At 34.3% G+C, this 21086-nt stretch overlaps 1 protein-coding gene across 2 annotated transcripts in view; it reads left to right on the top strand.

The window, feature by feature from the left end:
* TMTC2 (transmembrane O-mannosyltransferase targeting cadherins 2) overlaps window positions 1-21086 on the top strand; it is a 532742-nt gene that overhangs the window by 440673 nt on the left and 70983 nt on the right. For both annotated transcript variants that reach the window (XM_031938906.1, XM_031938905.1), the window contains one exon: window positions 18003-18066. In XM_031938906.1, the coding sequence (XP_031794766.1) occupies window positions 18003-18066 (64 nt within the window). The remainder of the gene's footprint in view (window positions 1-18002; window positions 18067-21086) is intronic.

Here is a 21086-nt window from a genome sequence, read left to right as displayed (position 1 = left end):
ACTATCTCTCACATTTATCCCATCCTTTCCATTGTTATAGCCTTATAGCCTTTCAGTCTAGTTAAGATCTCCATTATTCCTACCTTGGTGATAATGAAATGGTCTCCCTATTTCCTTACCTTCCTCTTTAAACTTTTTCTTTATGATTATATCAAAGTGTCTTAATTGTAACTTTTATCTTTAAACAGAATTGACTCCAAAAAATTCTTTGTTTTTAGCCCCAACCTCTCATTTATCTAATGAACAAATATTATACTCATTCTTTTTTTCTTTTCTTTCTTCCTTTTTTTTTGGGGGGGGGGAAGGGGAGGAAGAGGGATAACATTCTCATTGTGTCACTTCCCTCCAGCCTTCCACTTCTTAGCTTCTAATTATCTTTCTTCATGCTCTGGATTTCAGTTTCTGTTAAAAAAAAAAAAATTAAAGTATTTACTACTTACTGAATGCTCCACTTCTTGTTTCATTCTTTTTTTTTTTTTTTTTTTTTTTTTTTTTTTTTTTGCTGAGGCAATTGGGATTAAGTGACTTGCTCAGGATCACACAGCTAGGAAGTGTTAAGGGTCTGAGGCCAGATTTGAACTCAGGTGCTCCTGACTTCAGGGCTGGTGCTCTATCCACTGCACCACCTAGCTGCCCCCTTGTTTCATTCTTTTATTCAAACTGTCTCTTTTTTATGGAATGCTTTTCACTTAACGCTACATATTAAAATATACTTTTCTTTGCGATCCATGATATATGCCACCTTCTTCTTGTGAGCTAGAAAGAATATACCTCACATGATATTCTGTAGCTTTGTTTGGGTCTTTTTTATAGCTGCTCCTTCACATTATGCCTAATACTACTTGATTCATCTCATCTACTAGAGAGTTAGCTCAAGGAATGCCTAAACCAGGTCTTATTTATCATTTAATTCTCTTTCTTTTCTAGGCCCATAGCAACCCAGCTCAAGCTAGGGAAGAGAACTTTGCCACTTTTATTTACTTCTTTCCCTCCTCCCTAATATCTCTTAAGAATTTTAGAATCAATTTTATGACATGGCAGTCACTGGCACAGGACCACCCAGCATGGTATGTTTTCATCAGAAAAAGTGTTGTGTTCTCTGACAAAAGCAGAAGTGAATTAGCTCAAAGGAAACACAAATTGCACAGATGTAGAGATTGTTAAATTCATAATGAAAAAGAAAATTAAAACAATTAATATGTTTATAAGTTTACCAATTTCCCCAAATTTTGTTATTGAATATTTCACCCCTATCCTTTCACTCTCCCTATAGAATTCCCTATAGTTTACAATAGTGAAACTATCTTTGAAAATTTTTAAGAAAATGAGTTTTGTATGACTTCATTGCATCATTGATATCAAATTTCTTACCTTTTCAAGGACAGGAGAAGTATAGAAAAGAGAATTTGGAATTCAAAATTTAAAAAAAAATGTTAAATTTTAAAATTTTATTGGGAAATATTTATCAAAATCAGTAAAAAAAAATTTTAAAAGAAAGAAAATCTCTAAGAAAAACAGCATGATATTTCTTCTTCTTCTTCATCTTTTTAAGTGACTTGTCTAGAATCACATAGTACTTATTTCTTTTCCATTATGAATTTAACAATCATCAACAAATATTTCAGCTTATAAAAATTAACAAAAAAAATGGAAGAAATAAATTTAGGTAGAGTTTGTGTTTTAAAGTGAATATTAAATGTAACAAGATCATAACAAAAATTTATTAGATTGTTTTTGTTCCCATGTGAGCTCCTATTGGTTTCCATAGTGTATTTTTCATGGTTTTATTAATACCATTTTGAAAGGAATAAGTGTAGGCAAGGAAAAGAAATCAACACAATGGCCATGTCTAAAAATATATGCTTCCTTCAACTCTCCTTAGTCTATCTGTCATTTTTCTTTCAATTCCAAGAAGAAATGCTTCTTATAATAGTTTCAAGAATGTTGGTTTTTCCTGAAAATAATGGACACCATACTTTATCTCAATTAGTTCCTGATTCCTTCTCTTCTGCTAGGTCTTATCCTGAGGTGCTTTCTTTTTCTTTTCTATTTTTTTCCATTGTTATATTTGTGGTATTTTAATTTAAAATTTCTATCTATTTTTCTATATCAATCTAACAAGCTTTTTTTATTCTTCCTCCTTCTTCTTACTCCTATAAAAAATTTTAAACAGAAAAGAAAAAATGAATATTTTTATAACAAATATGCATAATCAAAACAAATTTCTTTTTTCATATTTAATCTAATCACACCCCACCCTACTGCCATTTTTTGGTCAAGAAGTAAATGATATTCTTTGTCATAAGTACTCAAAAATTATGGTTAATTGTTGAGTTAATAAGAGTTCATAAATCTTTAAAAAGATGTTCCATGTTGTAATGATTTTTGTTAAGTGTATATATTGCACTGGTCCTACTCATTTACCTCTCCTTAAATACACACACCTTTTTTGAGGTTTCTCTAAAACTTCCTTTCAGCATTTTTTAATGTACAATGAAATTGATATGAATCCATATACCATAATTTATTTAGCCATTCCCAAGTTGAAGGCCAACCCTCTAATTTCTGTATCTTTGTCCTCCTATCTCCTCCCAAAGCTCCTATAAATAAATTTGTACATGTAGATACTTTTCTTCTTCTTTTTTTTCCATTTTTTCCCCAAAGTGGGCCTAGTCATGGTATGATTGGCCTAGTCATGATATGAATCATTTAATCATTTTAGGGTACAGTTCCAAATTTCTTTTCAAATTTTCTTTATCAATACATAGTTCTACTAACAGTGCATTAATGTGCTTGTTTTCCTAGAACTCCAATATTTATCATTTTCCTTTCCATTTTTAAAAATCTATTACTACTAATACTACTTTTGTCTTGGTTGTCTCTAGTCGTGGGCTGAGTTTGGCAAAGCTGTTGATATTTGAACCTTCCTACATAAGCTTTCCCCAGTGAGGAAGCTTAGAGACCCAAAGCAGTCACCTCTTTCTTCATTTCTCCATTTTAATATTTCCTTATTAGCATCTTCTTTTTCCATCCTTCAATAGCTCTATGTCCCTCAAATTTTCTCTTCCTCATTAGTAAACTCAAAACAGAATTCTCTTAACTGTGTAATAGTAGCTAGATCTGCTGTTACTGGGTAGGTAGCTTTGTTTAAGTAGATTAACTTGTATCTCATGTCTACAGGACTAATGGGCCCCTTCAGGATTGATATTGAGCCTAGCATTGCTCATCCTTTATCATTTGTATTATTTGTAGGAGATCACAGACCTAGAGCCAGAGGATCCTAGCATCAGAGGTCAACTAGTTTGACTCCCTAGTTTTCCATATGAGGAAACTGAGAGGCTTATTTAGATGAAGTGATTTGCCCCAAAATTAAACCAGCAAAAACTTATCATAGTGAGATTTGAATCCAAGTTCTTTGGCTCTAGATCTAAATATTTCCATTGATATTTCTTGTATTGAAAGTTAAAATATCTTAGTATTATTATGACAATAATATATAGTCTCAATAAATAATATAAATATATTAGAAATTAAATAAATAATAAATATATAAGGTCTCAATACCTTTGAGACCTTCTAAAAAGGTCTTAAAGAGACCTCAAAGAGATTCCTAGGGATTCACCAAACCACATTTTACATACTTTTGGCATAGGGAATGAATTTAGATTAGATTTAGAAGACCGAGATATTGAAGCCTGATTAGGCTATTTACTCTTTTTGTGACCTTGGATAAAGTCATTTAACTTTTCCAGGATTCTGTTTCCTTATCTATAAAATAAAGGGGAGGGAGTAGATTAGATGGTCTGTGAGATCTCTTCTAATTCTCACTCTTTAACCCTCTGAATTTCTGTTAACTATCTAATAGAGAATCTCTTTTAGGTAGGATACTAGGACATCCTGTGCTGTACCTTCCCTTTTTTTGTTTTTCAGTGGCTTTAGTCCCTTCTTAGTCTTTGTAATTGCACTCGGGGTTTTCTTGGTAACGATATTGGAGTGGTTTGTCATTTCCTTCTCCAGCTCATTTTACAGATGAGGAAACTGAGACAAAGAGGGTAAAGTGAGTTGACCAGGATCACAGTTAGTAAGTGTCTGGGGCCTAATTTGAACTCAGTTCTTCCTGAGTGCAAACCTAATAATCTATCCATAGTGCCACCTAAGTACCCAGTACCTTCTCTAGCCATCTTCTTATTCTTCTTATTGACTTAGTTGGCTACAATGTATATCAAGTACTTCTGTACTTTAGCATATTATGAACGGTTCTTGTCTGTCACATTTGTTAGGGATGTGACTTGCTCCCATCCTTCTTAGTTGACAAAAAAAAAAAAAAAAGATTATATAACAGATTATATGTTTCACTAGAATTTTAACTCCCCATCCCTCATAGATACAGTACCTGGAATAATAGATCCAAAGGCACTTTATGGTAAGAGATGTCAAGTTAAATACTGTTCAGTACCTAAGGGTAATGGCCCCATGACGGCCCAGAATCTCTCTCCTACCTGAAGATAACACAGAGAGGCCCTGAGGATTACTATAGTTCTCACTACAGCACCTTGCTGGTTTCTGACGTCTCATTTCTCATCTTGCCTCTTGAAAATGATTGTGAGAGGTTCTAAAACATTGTCACTTTCTCAGTACTCCATATGAAGAAGATCATTTACTGGCATCCAAAGGACCCCTTTTCTGTCTGTGTTTGAGATTTTCATCATTCACTGCCTCATATATGGGGGTATTTACCAACCTTCATGACTTTGACTTCACTAAAATTTGGAGGGAAGCCTACATTTTCTTTAGTGTCAAAATTCATTCCTTATGTTGGAAATGTACCATAAGCAATGTGGTATAATGAAAAGAGTGTTGGCTCTACAATCAAAGAAACTAAATATGAATCCTGAAGCTGAAATTTATTTCTTGTCTGATAATGGACATGTCACTTTCTTTCTCTGAGACTCAGTTTCCTTATCTGTAACATGCAGGATTTGATTACATGTTCCCTGAGATCCCTTTCAACTTTTAATCCTATACAGACATGATTATGTGATTCCTTCTCTGTCTGAAAGGAAGATAGACTTTTAAAATGTATAAAGAAGTCCTAATTTTGATTGCCATTAGAAGGATCCTTCCTTTTCCATCATTTATCTTCCTATAAGCTTCATAACTTAAATAGTATCTACTTGGTTGGACCATCCAGAAGATAAAATGAGTTGATCAAGCTCTATTTACTTTCTATCACTTAAAAGAAACTATATGTGATACTTTCACTGAGTGATACAGTGTTGCAGGCCAGTTGCCTGGTAAATAGAGCATATGTATTAATCACAAATTCATAGTTCATATGACTAATTACACAAAGGCCCCAGGCTCTGAGTGGACTGTTAGGTTTTTACAAAGTTCCTTTCATATGCCTTCATAAAAGAATTCAAAGGTAGAATTTAAAAAAATAATAATTATCTCAATAATCAATAATCAGTAAGAACAAGAATACAGAATACAATTTGGCTGTCCATTTACACTCTCTTTTGAGATATGAAGATTACTAGTGGATTGAATGCTACGTATATGGAGTACATATATACGAAGCACGACTCTCATATTTCAGTTATAAATACACCATAGCATTTCCAGAAAATGAAGAAAGATCTAGAGTTAACAGTACATGGGAACAAATTCTTTGGGAATGGAAAACATTAATACTTCTTCCATTTTAGCATGATAAAATGTGTGTGTTCACATCTGAATATAAAATAAGTACATCTATACTCATCTAAAAATGCTACCTTTATCTCAAGCAAATAATAAATCACATATGACACATATATGTGCATATTAGCATCAAATACATATGTATATAAATTGATTAATCAACATTTATTAAGTATTTTGCATCTGTCAGGGATGGTATCAAGTTACTAGGGATTAAAAAAAATGCACATACCTCAAATCATGTAGGGATTTGATTGTTGTCAAGAGGACCTCAGCTGCTATTTTGTCCAACATTGTTTTCAAAGACCCAACCAACATTCAGATTGAGAGGGGAAGGCAGGGAACAAAAAATAATCAAGACTGAGCTGCAGAGCAACTACTTTTTTGTGTTGGTTGAGAAGTTTCTTTGCTAGCAGTTACCTATACCAGTAAAAGTACAGATTTAGGCCCTTCAAATTCATGAACACATAAATATATATATATCTATATATCTTTTTTAAAAAAATTTCCATATTTGACATGTTGTGCAAGAAAAATCAGACCAAAAAGAAAAAAAAAAATGAGGAAGAAAAAGTGAACAAACAGAAAGGTGAACGTATTATTTTTTGATCCATATTTAGTCTCCATAGTTCTCTCACTGGATGTAGGAGTATTTTCCATTCTGAGTCTATTGGAATTGTCTTGGATTACTAAATTGTTGAGAAGAGCCATGCCATCACAGTTGATCATCAAATCATCTTGCTGTTAACTATGTACAAAATTCTCCTGATTCTGCTTACATCTACATATCTTTTTGAAGAGGACTGGTATTGATTTTATTGCTATCTTAGTGGATAAAGGAGTAGTCCTGGAATTATGAAATCCTAAATCAATCTCAGCCTCAAATACTTATAAATTGTTTAACCCTTATGTCACTTAACATCATCCTGTCTCTGTTGTCTCATCTGTAAAAGGGAGATAACAATGGCACCTTTGTTCAAAGGGTTGTGGTGAAAATCTAATAATACTTAGCACATAGCAGATCAATTTATATAGATACATATTCTTTTCCCCTATTATTGATATTAGGTCATCCCAATAAGGAAATTCCTTTATCAATTCAGATTTGTACATACTTTGAAAATTACAATATCTAGAGATTCTTGAAGGCTCTGAGAGTTTAAGTGATTCTTCCAGTGCTATATAGCCAGTATGGGTCAGAAGTAGAATTTCAACCCAGCTCTTTTTGATTGTGGTTCCAGCTCTCTATTTTACTATGCTGTGTCATATATACACACATATGCATATATTCTCAGAGACATTTCTTTTTACAAATATGCATATAAGCTATTAAAGCCTTACTTTTAAAATATATTACTGCTCAGAAAGAGATCTAAAACACTTAAATTACCACAATTTCCCTATTTAGTTTTTTTCTTTTATCCTCAGAATCAAGCACATAATAGCTGCTATATATAGATAGATAGATTGATAGATATAGCTATAGATATATAGATACAGATATTCTAATTGAGTTTAAGGCATTACTATCTATCTTCATAGTAAAGTTGCCAGTGTTAGGTTGGTATTTGGAATTTGGAATCAGCATAATCAGGGTTCCAATTCTGTAGCTGCTACAAGCTACCTTTGTGACTTTGCTCAATTTACTTGATTTCTCAGGCCTTCTGCTTTTCCAACTGTGAAATGAGGGGATTCAAATAGATGGCCTCTCAGCTCTAAAATAATCTATTGAGTACTTTGGCATTGCCTACTTGGTAGCAGATTTCAGAACTTGCCTGTATCTTATCATTAACAAAATTATTGTCCACTTTCCGATTTAGGTTTCCATGCTTAATTTCTTTTGGCCTTTAAATTATGGCAGGTGATTTTGCCTAAAAATCAAAATTATTGATCCAGAGGTTTATTAAAAGAATATTTTATGCACTCAGTTCAAGCTGAATCAATATGACGAGTGGTCATAATATATAATTTCAGCCACTAAATTAGTAAAAGCTAGTTTTTCCTAGGACACAAAATTCAGCAAAAAAACATTGTTTGGCTTGCTTATAAATGGTGGAACTTCAGAGTATTTCTCATTGTTAAACCAACAATTTAGAACAAACTGATTGTGACAATCTCAGTGACACATTTTTAAACACAAAGAGGTATCATAGGACAGATACTTTAGCACTAGTAACATAGAGAATTAGAAGCAATGTGCCAAAGTGTAGAGATTAGGGTTCAAATCCTGCCTCTAAGATATGTTGTCTATGTAACCCTATGAAGCCTCCAGGCTTAGTTAATTTTAAAATTATAAATTACAGAGAAGTTGCTGATTGACATTGGTGGTAGGATGTTCCTCACCTAATAATTCCTTTGCTTAATGAAATCAAAGTATCTAGTATTGATAATACTCAGTAAGATATTTTAACCACCAATTTAATGTTATTATTATAAAATGTTAAGGTTTGAATATTTGTTGGTTTATCTTAATTGTATCATTTAATTTTAGTTGGTTAAAAATTCTTACCAGAGTAGCATTGGAGCAGAGTAGATATACTTTTGGTGATTCAGGTCTTGCCTCTGAGAGAGTACCTGTGTGATCCTAAACAAGTCACTGAACCTATCATTTTCTAGAGCAATTCTTGGTAGAACAGGTGCCACTCTTTATTGTTAGAAGTTTCCTTATCTTCAGTCCCTATACTGATATAATCACAGATTGGAGAAGAGGAATGTAGAGACAGACAAAAAGAGATAGAGAAACAGACAGAGAGGGGAACAAAGAAAGATGCAAAGAAGGAAGGAAAAAAGGAAGGAAGGATTGATTTAATACTTACATTATGTTCTTTTTCATCTTTGGCATCTGATAAATTATATTTCCTAAAATTTATTATAGCATTCAAAAATTGTCTCATAAGAGAAAGTATGTCCCAGCTAGAGCTAAAACTCCATCCCAACAATTTCACCTTGTGTAATTGCTTCACGTTCCTTATCTGTAAAATGACAGGGTTACATTCAATGGTCTTTAAGATCTTTTCCAGTTGGAAATTTATCCATGATCCTATTTACACTCCAGAGACTCACTACATACTATGAATTTAGTGTCAAACAAATATCTATTGTTTTCTTGTTTATGATTGTTCTGCTGTCTCATTGGATTGTAAATTCCTAATGTGTAGGGATTATCTTGTCATTTTCTTTTGTAATTCATGGTTAGTTGAGCTCTGAGATTCCTAAAAACCTCTGAACAAATTGGAAGCTCAAAAAATGCTGATGATTGACTGACTGAGGACCATTTCCCAAAGCCCTGTCACTCCTGATACTGTAATAAAGTCTTTACATTTTCCATTCCCAGAGTAGACTCTCAAAGAATGAGCCAAGCTCACTTTCAGGATTTCACAGACTGGCTGATTGAACTGTGGAACAGAGCTGGCTGTAGGACAGACATAAAGAACAAGTGTTAGAGGAATAAATCAGAAAACATTTTTTCCATTAATCCTTACTCAAGTCTAATTTGCTTATGAAAAGAAACTTTTGATCCAATCTCCAGAATGCATGCAGCCATTAGAGATTATATTTAGGGATCTGTTCCCAGTCCCCTGAAATCTCAGCCATCACTGCCTCCTACACCTGGATAGATTACATGGCCCACTAGCCTTTTGTTTCCAGCTGTCCTTGATATGATCCTTCTGCATGCTCAGAGACCTGGGCTTCTCTATTCAATTTACCAGGCCACATCTCTTAGTTCATAAAACTCTCTGAATAATAGCCTCAGTCCTTGCTGATGGCTCCACTAAATTTGCTTCTAGAGTCATGGAAAGAGAAAGAGTTGGTTACATGTGGGCGCATCTGTTCTATTCAGCTGGTTCTTGCGAAACTCCAAATTAAAGTCAGTGAACTTATAACAGATGCACAACCTCTTCCTTAATTATCTTTAAAGAGAAATGCTAGGAATGGAGTACATATGTAACATGATCTTTTATAATGTCTTTTAGAATGTCAAGATGAGGAAGTAGAGGCTGAAATATTAGGTGGATTGGTAACTGGTTGAAAACAGTGGGTGAAAAGAATTAGAAAATGTATAGATGCCCATCAGTTGGGGAATGGCTGAATAAGTTGTGGTATATAAAAGTAATAGAATAGTATTAATCTATAAAAAATGGTGAGTAAGCTGATTTTAGAAAAGCTTGGAAAGATTTCTATGACCTGATGCTGAACGAAAGAAGCAGAACTAGTAATACATTTTACACAATAACAGCAAGAATGTGAGATGATTAACCATGAAATACTTGGTTCTTCTCACTGGTTCAGTGATCCAAGCAATCCCATTAGACTTTGGATAGAAAATGCCATCTGCATCCAGAAAAAGAACTATGGAGATTGAATGTAAAATCAACACATGCTATATTCACCTCTTTTTTCTATTTTTTTTTCCCTCTCCTATGATTTTTCCCTTTTGTTCTGATTTTTCTCTCCCCAAATGATTCATAAAGCAATGTGTATTATAAATAAATAAATGAAAGCAGTAGCTGAAGAGAATTGAGTGAAGGGATGATATTCATGGGAAGGGTTATTTCCACTAACATATGATAAGATTTTACCCCTATCCCTGATTTGTTTATTTTTATCAATGATATAGGTAGAAGATTGAGGCATAATGTGATTATGTCTGCCCTCTTCCTCCTTAGAACATGAATACTCTGAGGTTAGGACTGATAGATTTCTTTTTATTCCCATGCCTTAGTATTGTACCTAGTTGTGGCAATGCTTAATGAATGCTTGTTGCTCGATAACCTCTTAATAGCCTTGTGGTTTCATGAAGGCAGCCATCATGTTTTCCCAAATAGCCTTTTCTACAAGATAAAATCTCCAATTCCTTCAATCAGTCAATTAAAAAACATATATTAATCTTTTATTATATGATATATTATACTGGAGATACACAGGTAAAGGAACAGTTTTTGCTCACCAAAGGCCCAATCTAATGAGGGAGAAAACTTGCAAATGGCTATGTACAAACATGCTATGTTCATTTGTTCCAGTCATGTCCACTTCTTCCAATTTCTCTGTCCATGGATTTTTCTTTGCAGAGGAACTGGAGTTGTTTGCCATTTTCTTCTCCAGTAGCAAAAAAAAAAAAAAAAAAAAGGTTAAGTGACTTGTGCAAGATCATGCAGCTAGGAAATTTCTGAGGCTGCATTTGAATTCAGGTCTTCCTGACTACAAGTCAAATACTCCATCTGCTCAACATCCTGGTCAAGCTTGTATTCTGTATTCCAACCTCCATCCAGGTAGGAATCAAATTCTTTCATGGGGAAAGATGAGAGTCTAGAAATACCTATTCATGCATGTCTGAACTCAGACATGCACATAATACAAATGGGTAGCACATACTTTTTTGTAGACAAGATAAATAGGAAATCACCAAAGATTCTAGTTCCTAGTCCCTCCTGCATCCTTACTGTTCATCCCCAGAAGAGTCTTACCTTGCTTTTTAATGAATTTTCAACAATATGATACCCATAATATTATTTATGATTAAGAAAGAGTACTACAGGATCATGCTCTCATTTTGTACATTATTATTCTTTTCATGGGATCAGAGGGCTCATTTGTTTTTTGGATTCCAAGTCATACTTTTTACACCCAGGCAGCTATTTACACCGAGGCAATTAAACTTGGAGATAGGAGGACCTGAATTTGAATCCAGTTTCTGATACTTACTACCTGTGTGATTCCAAGCAAGTCACAACTTATTTGTGCCTTTGTTTCCTATCTCCAAAATCTTCTTACTTCACAAGTTGTGAGGATCAAATGTGTTAATACATGTAACACTTTAAATATGTTTGCAGACCATTAAGTGCCATATATATGCTATTAGATATTATATAGACACTGCAGTCATTAAACATTTTCAGATTCCCTTTTCCCCATTAAAACGGTTTTCTAGTCATGACTCTTCCATTTTATTTTTGTTTAGGTAATTTTGACAGTCTACATGTAGAATCTTACTTTTATCCCTGTTAAATATGAACTTGTTACAATCAGCCTATTTTGCAAAATTCACGAGTCACCAGTTATGAGGCAACTTTCTATAAAAACCAAACTAAAACAAAAAGCTACTTGATTGTCAATCTTTGACAAAAGGAAGATCATATATTCAAATAAAATGGGCAAAACTGAAGAAGAAAGAACGAAAAAGAATTTATTAAAAAAAAAAAAAAGCCAAGGATTAAATGCATAGTGGGTATGTACTAGGGAACCCAGGGATTTCTAACCTCCAGGTATTTTTTTAAAGATGAAGCAAGACTATCCTAATAGGTCCAGTTTACAAAAGGGGATAGACCATTATGTCTCAGCTCCTCCTCTATTGAAACATCATAGGGATAGGTTGCTATATGTTTTTTTTTTAATTTAATAGCCTTTTATTTACAGGTTATATGCATGGGTAACTTCACAGCATTAACAATTGCCAAACCTCTTGTTCCAATTTTTCACCTCTTACCCCTCACCCCCTCCCCCAGATGGCAGGATGACCAGTAGATGTTAAATATATTAAAATATAAATTAGATACACAATAAGTATACATGACCAAATCGTTATTTTGCTGTACAAAAAGAATCAGACTCTGAAATATTGTACAATTAGCTTGTGAAGGAAATCAAAAATGCAGGTGGGCATAAATATAGGGATTGGGAGTTCAATGTAATGGTTTTTAGTCATCACCCAGAGTTCTTTCTCTGGGCATAGCTGGTTCAGTTCATTACTGCTCCATTGGAAATGATTTGGTTGATCTCGTTGCTGAGGATGGCCAGGTCCATCAGAACTGGTCATCATATAGTATTGTTGTTGAAGTATATAATGATCTCCTGGTCCTGCTCATTTCACTCAGCATCAGTTCGTGTAAGTCTCTCCAGGCCTTTCTGAAATCATCCTGTTGGTCATTTCTTACAGAACAGTAATATTCCATAATATTCATATACCACAATTTATTCAGCCATTCTCCAACTGATGGACATCCATTCAGTTTCCAGTTTCTAGCCACTACAAAAAGGGCTGCCACAAACATTCGTGCACATACAGGTCCCTTTCCCTTCTTTATAATCTCTTTGGGATATAATCCCAGTAGTAACACTGCTGGATCAAAGGGTATGCACAGTTTGATAACTTTTTGAGCATAGTTCCAAACTACTCTCCAAAATGGTTGGATTCGTTCACAACTCCACCAACAATGCATCAATGTCCCAGTTTTCCCGCATCCCCTCCAACAATCATCATTATTTTTTCCTGTCATCTTAGCCAATCTGACAGGTGTGTAGTGGTATCTTAGAGTTGTCTTAATTTGCATTTCTCTGATTAATAATGACTTGGAGCATCTTTTCATATGTCTGTTCATATCCTTTGACCATTTTTCAATTGGAGAATGGCTTGATTTTTTATAAATTAGAGTTAATTCTCTATATATTTTGGAAATGAGGCCTTTATCAGAACCTTTGACTGTAAAAATATTTTCCCAGTTTATTGCTTCCCTTCTAATCTTGTCTGCATTAGTTTTGTTTGTACAAAAACTTTTCAGTTTGGTATAATCGAAATTTTCTATTTTGTGATCAGTAATGATCTCTAGTTCTGCTTTGGTCATAAAGACCTTCCCCTTCCACAGGTCTGAGAGGTAAACTATCCTGTGTTCCTCTAATTTATTAATAATTTCAATCTTTATGCCTAGGTCATGAACCCATTTTGACCTTATCTTGGTGTATGGTGTTAAGTGTGGATCAATGCCTAGTTTCTGCCATATTAGTTTCCAATTTTCCCAGCAATTTTTATCAAACAGTAAGTTCTTATCCCAAAAGCTGGGGTCTTTGGGTTTGTCAAAGACTAGGTTGCTATATTTGTTGACTGTTTTATCCCTTGAACCTAACCTATTCCACTGATCAACTAATCTATTCCTTAGCTAATACCAAATGGTTTGGTAACTGCTGCTCTATAATATAGTTTTAAATCTGGTACAGCTAAGCCTAGGTTGCTATATGTTGTTGGTAATAGAAAAGACCGCAGAATGGGATCAAAGTGCATGCTCAGACTGGCTGACTCCTCTTACCCAACTGATTGATTATTACGTGTAGTACCCCAAAGACAACCCAGTCAGGAAACAATGGGGTCACCTAGGGCATGAATTTCAATATCTTTAATAGAATTACAGAATCCAGAACAAAGAATATAATAGTCCCATGGTACTTTGTGCTGAGTAGATGCCTGGAGTATGGCATTCACTTAGGAGCCATAAATTAAGAAGAACACTGTGAAATAACTGGTTTGCACATAAGAGGAAGCACAACCAAGAAGGTGATGGAGGCATTCTGTGAAGAATGCTCAGAGGAACCCAATTTATTTAGCCTGGAGAAGAAATGACTAAAGGGATTCTTGAAAGTAATCTTTCGAATATTTGAAAAACTGCCATGTGGTTCCAGAGGGGAGAATTTAGACCAGTTGGAAGAAGGAGAGAGGGGAATAATTGGGTATTTGGCTCAATATCAAGGAGAAGTTTCTAATAATTAGGTTTGTCTAGAAAGGCAGTATATTGCCTCATGAAGTAGTCATTTCCTTCTTTCTGGTAGTGTTCAAGCAGACATATATGACAGGCTGTCAGCATTTTATAAAAGGAGCTCCAAAAGGCTAAGAGAAGTGGAATTTTATGACCTTGTTAGAAGGAAAAATTTTTTTGTTCAAGGTTTTGCTCTGATTAATGAGGCAAAATTCAGGAAAAATAGAATTAAAAAGAGTTTATTAAAAGTATGTCAAGGTAGCAACATGTTGACAGGCTGATCATTCAAGATCAGTAAAGGATTCAAGATGGAGCTTTCCTTTACTGATAAATTTTATAATGTGATAAAGACAATTCAGATGGATTCATGTCAGCAAAAGGGAATGGGACATTGTGTCTAATTTCCCTAACTAGTTGCCATTTTGTACAGACTAATAAGTAATGAGTGCATGAGGGATAACAAGTATACAAAAGCTGAAGTCTAGATGATGTTTCTCTTAACAGAGCCTTCCCCAACAATGATTGACAAGCAGGACTGGGAATAGTTGGTCAATGAGTCAGAATAACCATTTTTTTTTTTTCTTTTGGCAAGTGGGGTTAACTGATTCATTTAGAATCACTCCAGCTAATAAATGTCTAAGATCATATTTGAACTCAGGAACTACTGACTCTAGGGCTCCTGCTAGATCCACTGTACTTAGCTTAGCTACTTCCAGCATAATTTAAAATAATCTCTAATCCCAGGTCTCTTACAACTCTGAGAATTTATGAATCTATATATATATTCTTGTTTTCCTCCTCTTCATGCCACCTGCTTTTCATCCATCATCCTGATCCCACTTCTACTGGAATCTTAGGCCCTGGTTCCTATTATCTTGGCTCTGATAGGTAAACTTTCACCTTACCCTACCTGGGAGAAGATATCTACACCAGTTCTCTGCATTCTCTTTACCAAATTAACTTTAGTACCCAACCTTTCTGACTCTGCTTTAAGAGCTGTCTCTTATAAAAGGAGGGGATGGAGGGAAGAGAAGGAAAAGAATTTGTAACACAAGATTTTGCAAGGGTGAAAGCTGAAAATTATGTTTTGAAAAAAAAAGCTTTAATAATAAAAAGAGCTACCTCTCTTTCAATCCCCAAACCCTTTAGATTATAAGATCCTTGAGAATATCGTTTTAGTTTTTTTTTTTTTTTGCTCATATTTGTATCTCCAGCAGTTAGTTCAGTGTCTACACATGATGATTAATAAATGATCTAATCCTTTCTGTCAGTCTATCATCTATCTTTTCCTTCCTTTCTCTTTTTTCTTTCTCTTTCTTCCTCTCTTTCTTTCTCTTTTTTCTCTCTTCCTGCCTTCCTCTCGTTCTTTTCTCTTTTTCTCTTCCTTTCTCCTTCTTTCCCTCCCTTCTTCCTTCCTTCCTTCCTTCCTGTCTGCTTCCTTCCCTCCCTCCATCTCTCCTTTTCTCTTCTTTATTTCTCAGTGTTACACGATGACAGATGCTTTGCTGGCATTCATGTGCATTTTTCAATTTAGAGAAATTGTAATTTCTCTCTCATATTAATAACCAGTTATTGAATTGGAACTAAAGTTTTCCCCCATGTTACTTCCTTATTCAGAAATTAGCCCCTGTAGATTATTCAGGCAGCCTTTGAAGTGCAGGGTGGATAATGAGAGGAAAAAGTCAGATCTGCCTGATTTTTCTTGTGTAGCATAACGAATCTGGAAATATATTTAGAAGAATTGCACACATTTAACCCATATCAGATTGCTTGCTGTCTTGAGGAGCAGGAAGGGAGGAAGGGAGAAAAATTTGGAACACAAGGTTTTGCAGAGGTGAATTTTGAAAACTATCTTTGCATATATTTGGAATAAAAAATATTATAAAAAACAACAACAAAGAAAAGTCACATCTGTTCAAAAGGTAAAGAAATTTTAGTTTGGTGAATTAATGGATTCTGGCTTGTTTTACTTGGACAGGTTTGAGAAAAAGTCTCTTTTGTCTAGAGTATCCTAGATAAGCTTCTTTGACCAAAATTGAGTGATTAGTCAGGTCCCCCAGATCCTCATTGGAATAAGCCCACTTCTCATTATAATATTCATTCTTTCATAACTTGTTAACCAATTAGAGTTGATTGCCACCCTCAGAAACACCTGCTCTTCCCAGGGCATATTAACAGTTAGTGGGTTCCATGAAAAGGCTGTTGCATTCAAGAATGTCACTGACCACTTTTATTAAATATTGCAAACACGATTAATAAAATGATTAACTACCCAGAAACTAGATGTCTTAAATTTTTTATATATCATACAATTCCATGAATGAAAATGTGAGTGTGTATTATGAAGTGTTTATTCTTCATTCTTGCAGAGGATTATAACATCAGGGAGATAATGCCATGACATGTAAATGGAATGTACTAAGTGAGGGAAAACTGTACAAAATCATGAAATTTACTTTCTCCTCAAGAACCATCTGGGTCAAATGGGAAGACATAGATCAGAATGACTGCAATTGATTCTGGATACAGTGAAAGACATTGGTCTCAGTTTGACTGAAGCAACCACTCATTCAGTGATTAAGCCTAAATAAGCAGGGTAAAATCAACAGTTAAACAACCCTGAGTGCCAGGCCTGTGGAGAGAAATACTTAACTTCAAATCTGGCCTCAGATACTTAGTAGCTGGACAAGTGAATTAATCCTTTTTGCCTCAGTTTCCTCATCTGTAAAATGAGCTGGAGAAGAAAATCATGAACCACTATAGTATCTTTGCCAAGAAAATTCCAGAAGGGGCCATGAAAAATCAAAAATGGCTTAAATGACTGAACAAGGAAACCTCTCAAGTACTCTTAGTGATAAATGTGAAACCTCTACCATTTCACTTGCTATTCCACTCATTATATTATTATATCTATCTTTGGTTGTGAACACTCGCCTTGGCTTGTTAAAAAAAAAAAAAAAAAAGGGAATCTTCTTTTCTCTATACAATTTCTTTCTTCTTTAAATGTTAAACTCTAGTCTCCTAAGCTTACAAAAGCATTAGTTTTATAGTTTAACAATAATTTTAATAGATAATACTAAAATACAGAGGTATCAATTTGTTGTGAGAAATGTAGTCAGAATCACCTCTAGTCATCAGACGTAACTGATATTATTGTCTATATCCAATGAATTCACAGTTTAGCAATTCAGCTCTTTTCAGGATGATGGTAAAAATCTCTCATGAATTCTTATGGGTGAATGCCATGACTGTATTATAAAGAAATTCTCTTACTGCAAGTAATGTGACTTGAAGTGACTTTACTTGGGTATACATTTTCACCAAAGATTGAACATCAATTGAGAGGATGTATAAGAATTGTCTATATAATGAGAAGCTCATACTTTAGTAATAAAAGATATATCCTTTTTCAGTGTTAGGTCTTGATTGCTTCGAATAGCATTATTATTATTAGCTAAACCTGAGTCTCTACTGTGAAATGCAAAATAAGGAATATTTAACTATACCTGAAAAATTCAACTGCATTTCATTTGTCTGTGGCCATCAAAGAAAATAAACATATGATCAGTTTTGACAATTTTTTGGAAATGAATTACTTTTTTGCTTATTGTTCTTATTGATTTGGACACTAGTTATTTGTTTGATATTTGGCTGTCACTTTAATGTTTTTGTGGTTCTAAAACAAAAACTTCACATGTTGGCATTTCGTAATACAGGGATTCTGTTAACCTATCTTCAGTTTTCAATTAAATGCTATTTTTTTTCTTTCCCTAACAGACAAGCTAACCTCAATGAAGCAGCTGAGAAATATTATGAACTGGCAGCCAGGCTGAGACCTAATGTAAGTACTTTCCTAATGACAAGCATTATTCGCTGTGATAGACTCACAGCATGGATTACATTTGAGGACATAAGTGTATGTCATGCCTGGCTTTATGATCTGTGAGCTCTCATCCTGAATACCCTCTTAATGGATATTTCTACAAAGAAATCTGCCAATCTCCACTTCTCTGTTTCCCAGAAATAAAACCACTATGTGGGTTGTATGAAATGTAATTAATTTTCGTCATTTGGATAACGATTCTAGCATTCATGCATACTTTACATTTTGGTGGCTTTTAAAAATTAATTGCATAATTCTTTGGAAAAGTATTTTATCATGAAATAAAATATGTAGTCCTGTTTCTTCATATCCTATTGCAAAAAGACACAAGAACCTTTTTAATGTCACCAATATTTTTCCCTTTTTTTATGCTATTAAAAAATTCAAAACATGGATCTTTCTTTTCCCACAGTTTTCATTTCTGACAAATGTCTTCTTCAAACTTTAGCAGAAGTTGTTTGGATTAGAATTTTCCCCCAGGGTAGTCCCACTTCTGTAAAGTGAGAGGGGTATAAATTAGATCATTCCTGTTTTAAGCAGAACAGCGTCCTTATGATAAAAATGACTTTTTATCTGTCTTCCATGGATATTCCTGCTTTGGCACAATGTGGATTTCCAATGTCCTCATTTTTTTCTTGCTTTGCTCTCCTTTGTTCATCCCCAATGTGGGCCCCCTGAATATCTTTGAAGAACTTGTAATGTAAAAAGAGAATTTTTACTCAGGATACCTAAAAGTAATGAGTGATTTCTGTAAGATACACAGGAAAATCATTATCAATGCTTCATATACTCACCAAGACTTTTAAGCTTATGGATTTCTACCACATGTAACCAACTTCAATTTATTACAAAAGGCAAGATGTGATATAAAGAGATGTGTAAAGGTGTATTGTAGGACAGGTACTTTTTAGAGGCTCTATTGACAGCTCCCTCCCTCAAAAAAAAAATGTGAAACATAATTTAAATTCATATGGTGTTTTAATGTTTGCAGAACTCTTCATTTTCATGAATGCTATGACCTCAAGCAAGTAATTTAATCTTTCTGGGCTTCATTTTCCTAATCTATAAAAATAGACAGTTGAGCTGGTCAGCCTCAAAGATCCCTTCCAGTCATATAATTATGATTCTATGATGCTTTCTATTCCTGATGCTACCACCTTAAGGCCCTCAATACCATCTGCCCAGATTATCACAAGTGTCTCTCTTCTACCTCTAATTCACTCCTCATAGAACTATTGGAATTATCTTTCTAAAGTAATACCATCACTTTTCTGATGAAACATTTTCTATGGTTCCCTGTTGCCTCCAGAGTTAAGTTAAAACTCAAGATCCTTCACAATCAGGTAATATCGCCCACCCTCCTTGCCCTCCCCTATAATACATCCTTGTTGCATATTATTCCCCACAATTCATTCTGCTTTGGTCAAAATGGATCATCTAAACCCACAGTACATATATCAAGAGTACTCTGACATGGCTGTGTTTGGCCATGCTCTCCTTTATTCTTAAAATGTCCACTTTTGAGTTCTGACCCATTCTCTTAATAAAGCTCACCTCAGATGTGAGACCCTCCATGAAACCTATCCTCTTTCAGTCAGTGATAGTCTTCCCACCTCAAGCCTTGCACGGTTCCCTATTTTAAAACTTCCTAATTAATTTATATAATAGTGTTTAAGCTGAAAACAAGGAGTGTATTTTACTAAAATTTTGTTTGTCTCCTAGCATCTAGCACAATGTTTACTTACTACTTAGAATTTATACAACTTTAAAATTTTTAAAGTTCTTTATAATTTTATCCTCTCAATAATGCTGAAAGTTAGATCCTATTATTATCTCTATTTTACAAATAAAGAAACTGAGGCAGACCTATCCAGAGTCACACAGCTAGTAGTGTCTGAGGCAATATTTGACCATATATCTTACTGACTCCAGGTTCAATGCAACAGCTCACTTGCCTAGTTATAGTATTCCATATAATTATATTTTATATTTACTTGATAAATTATTTGTATGTGAACACATGAATGAGAGGTGAGAAATGTATAGGGGATTTCAATAAAGAGACAATGGATTATAGTTGTGACATATTGCATTCATGGTCAGATTTTTAAAAAAAATTTTTGCAACAGTTTGTTAAAATTAACATTTTTTCTTTGCGTAAACAGGGTTCTCTTGGGAGATATTGGAAAGTATTATAAAAACAAAAAAAGAAATATTTGAAATTATTTTTTAAATAAATGCACTGCTTGGACTTAACCAGCATGATAGATTCAAGGAGGAAGAGATCATCTATAATCCTTAGGATTCGTGAATCATTAGGAAGCTGGTTATGCTTTCTGGGATGGATTTTGAATAAAAGAAAATTACTTCAATAGGTGTCCTGTGGGAGCAATCCATTTAAAGTCCATGATAGAGCATATAAAAAAAAAAAAAAGATTAACAATAAAAACATCAAAAACCACAGGATTATATCATTAAATTCATAATTTCCTTTTCCAGAGCAGGTCAGTGAGCTTTTTTCAACTTAAAAGTTTTAGAAAGTTTCCAAGATTATTATTATGAGATTATGTTACTTGTCTGGGCTCACATAGCCAATATATGTCTAAGGCAGTACTTGAATCTTGTGCCTTCTGAGCTCCAAGGCTGCTTACATTGTACAGTTTCCCACCAGTAGATAGGGTTGTATAGTCTGGTCCAGTTATGCTGACTTCCTTCTTATTCCTCAAACATGATGTTCCATCTTCCAGGCTGTCCTCCATTCCAAGGACCTTCTTCCTCCTTATCTCAGCCTCCTGGGCTCTCTGGCTTCCTTCAAGTCCCAAGCAATATCCCACCTTCCCCAGAAAGCCTTTCCTAATTTTTCTTAATTCTAGTGCCCTCTCCCTCTTGTTTATTCTTATTTATCCTACATATAGCTTGTTTATTGTACTATATACATGTATATAACTTGTTTGTAGACAGCCATTTGCATATTGTCA

This window comes from Sarcophilus harrisii, chromosome 5 (genome assembly GCF_902635505.1).
Source record: "Sarcophilus harrisii chromosome 5, mSarHar1.11, whole genome shotgun sequence".
Taxonomy (NCBI): Eukaryota; Metazoa; Chordata; class Mammalia; order Dasyuromorphia; family Dasyuridae; genus Sarcophilus; species Sarcophilus harrisii.
Note: the sequence above shows the minus strand (reverse complement) of the source record. Positions and strands in the feature narration are given on the sequence as shown.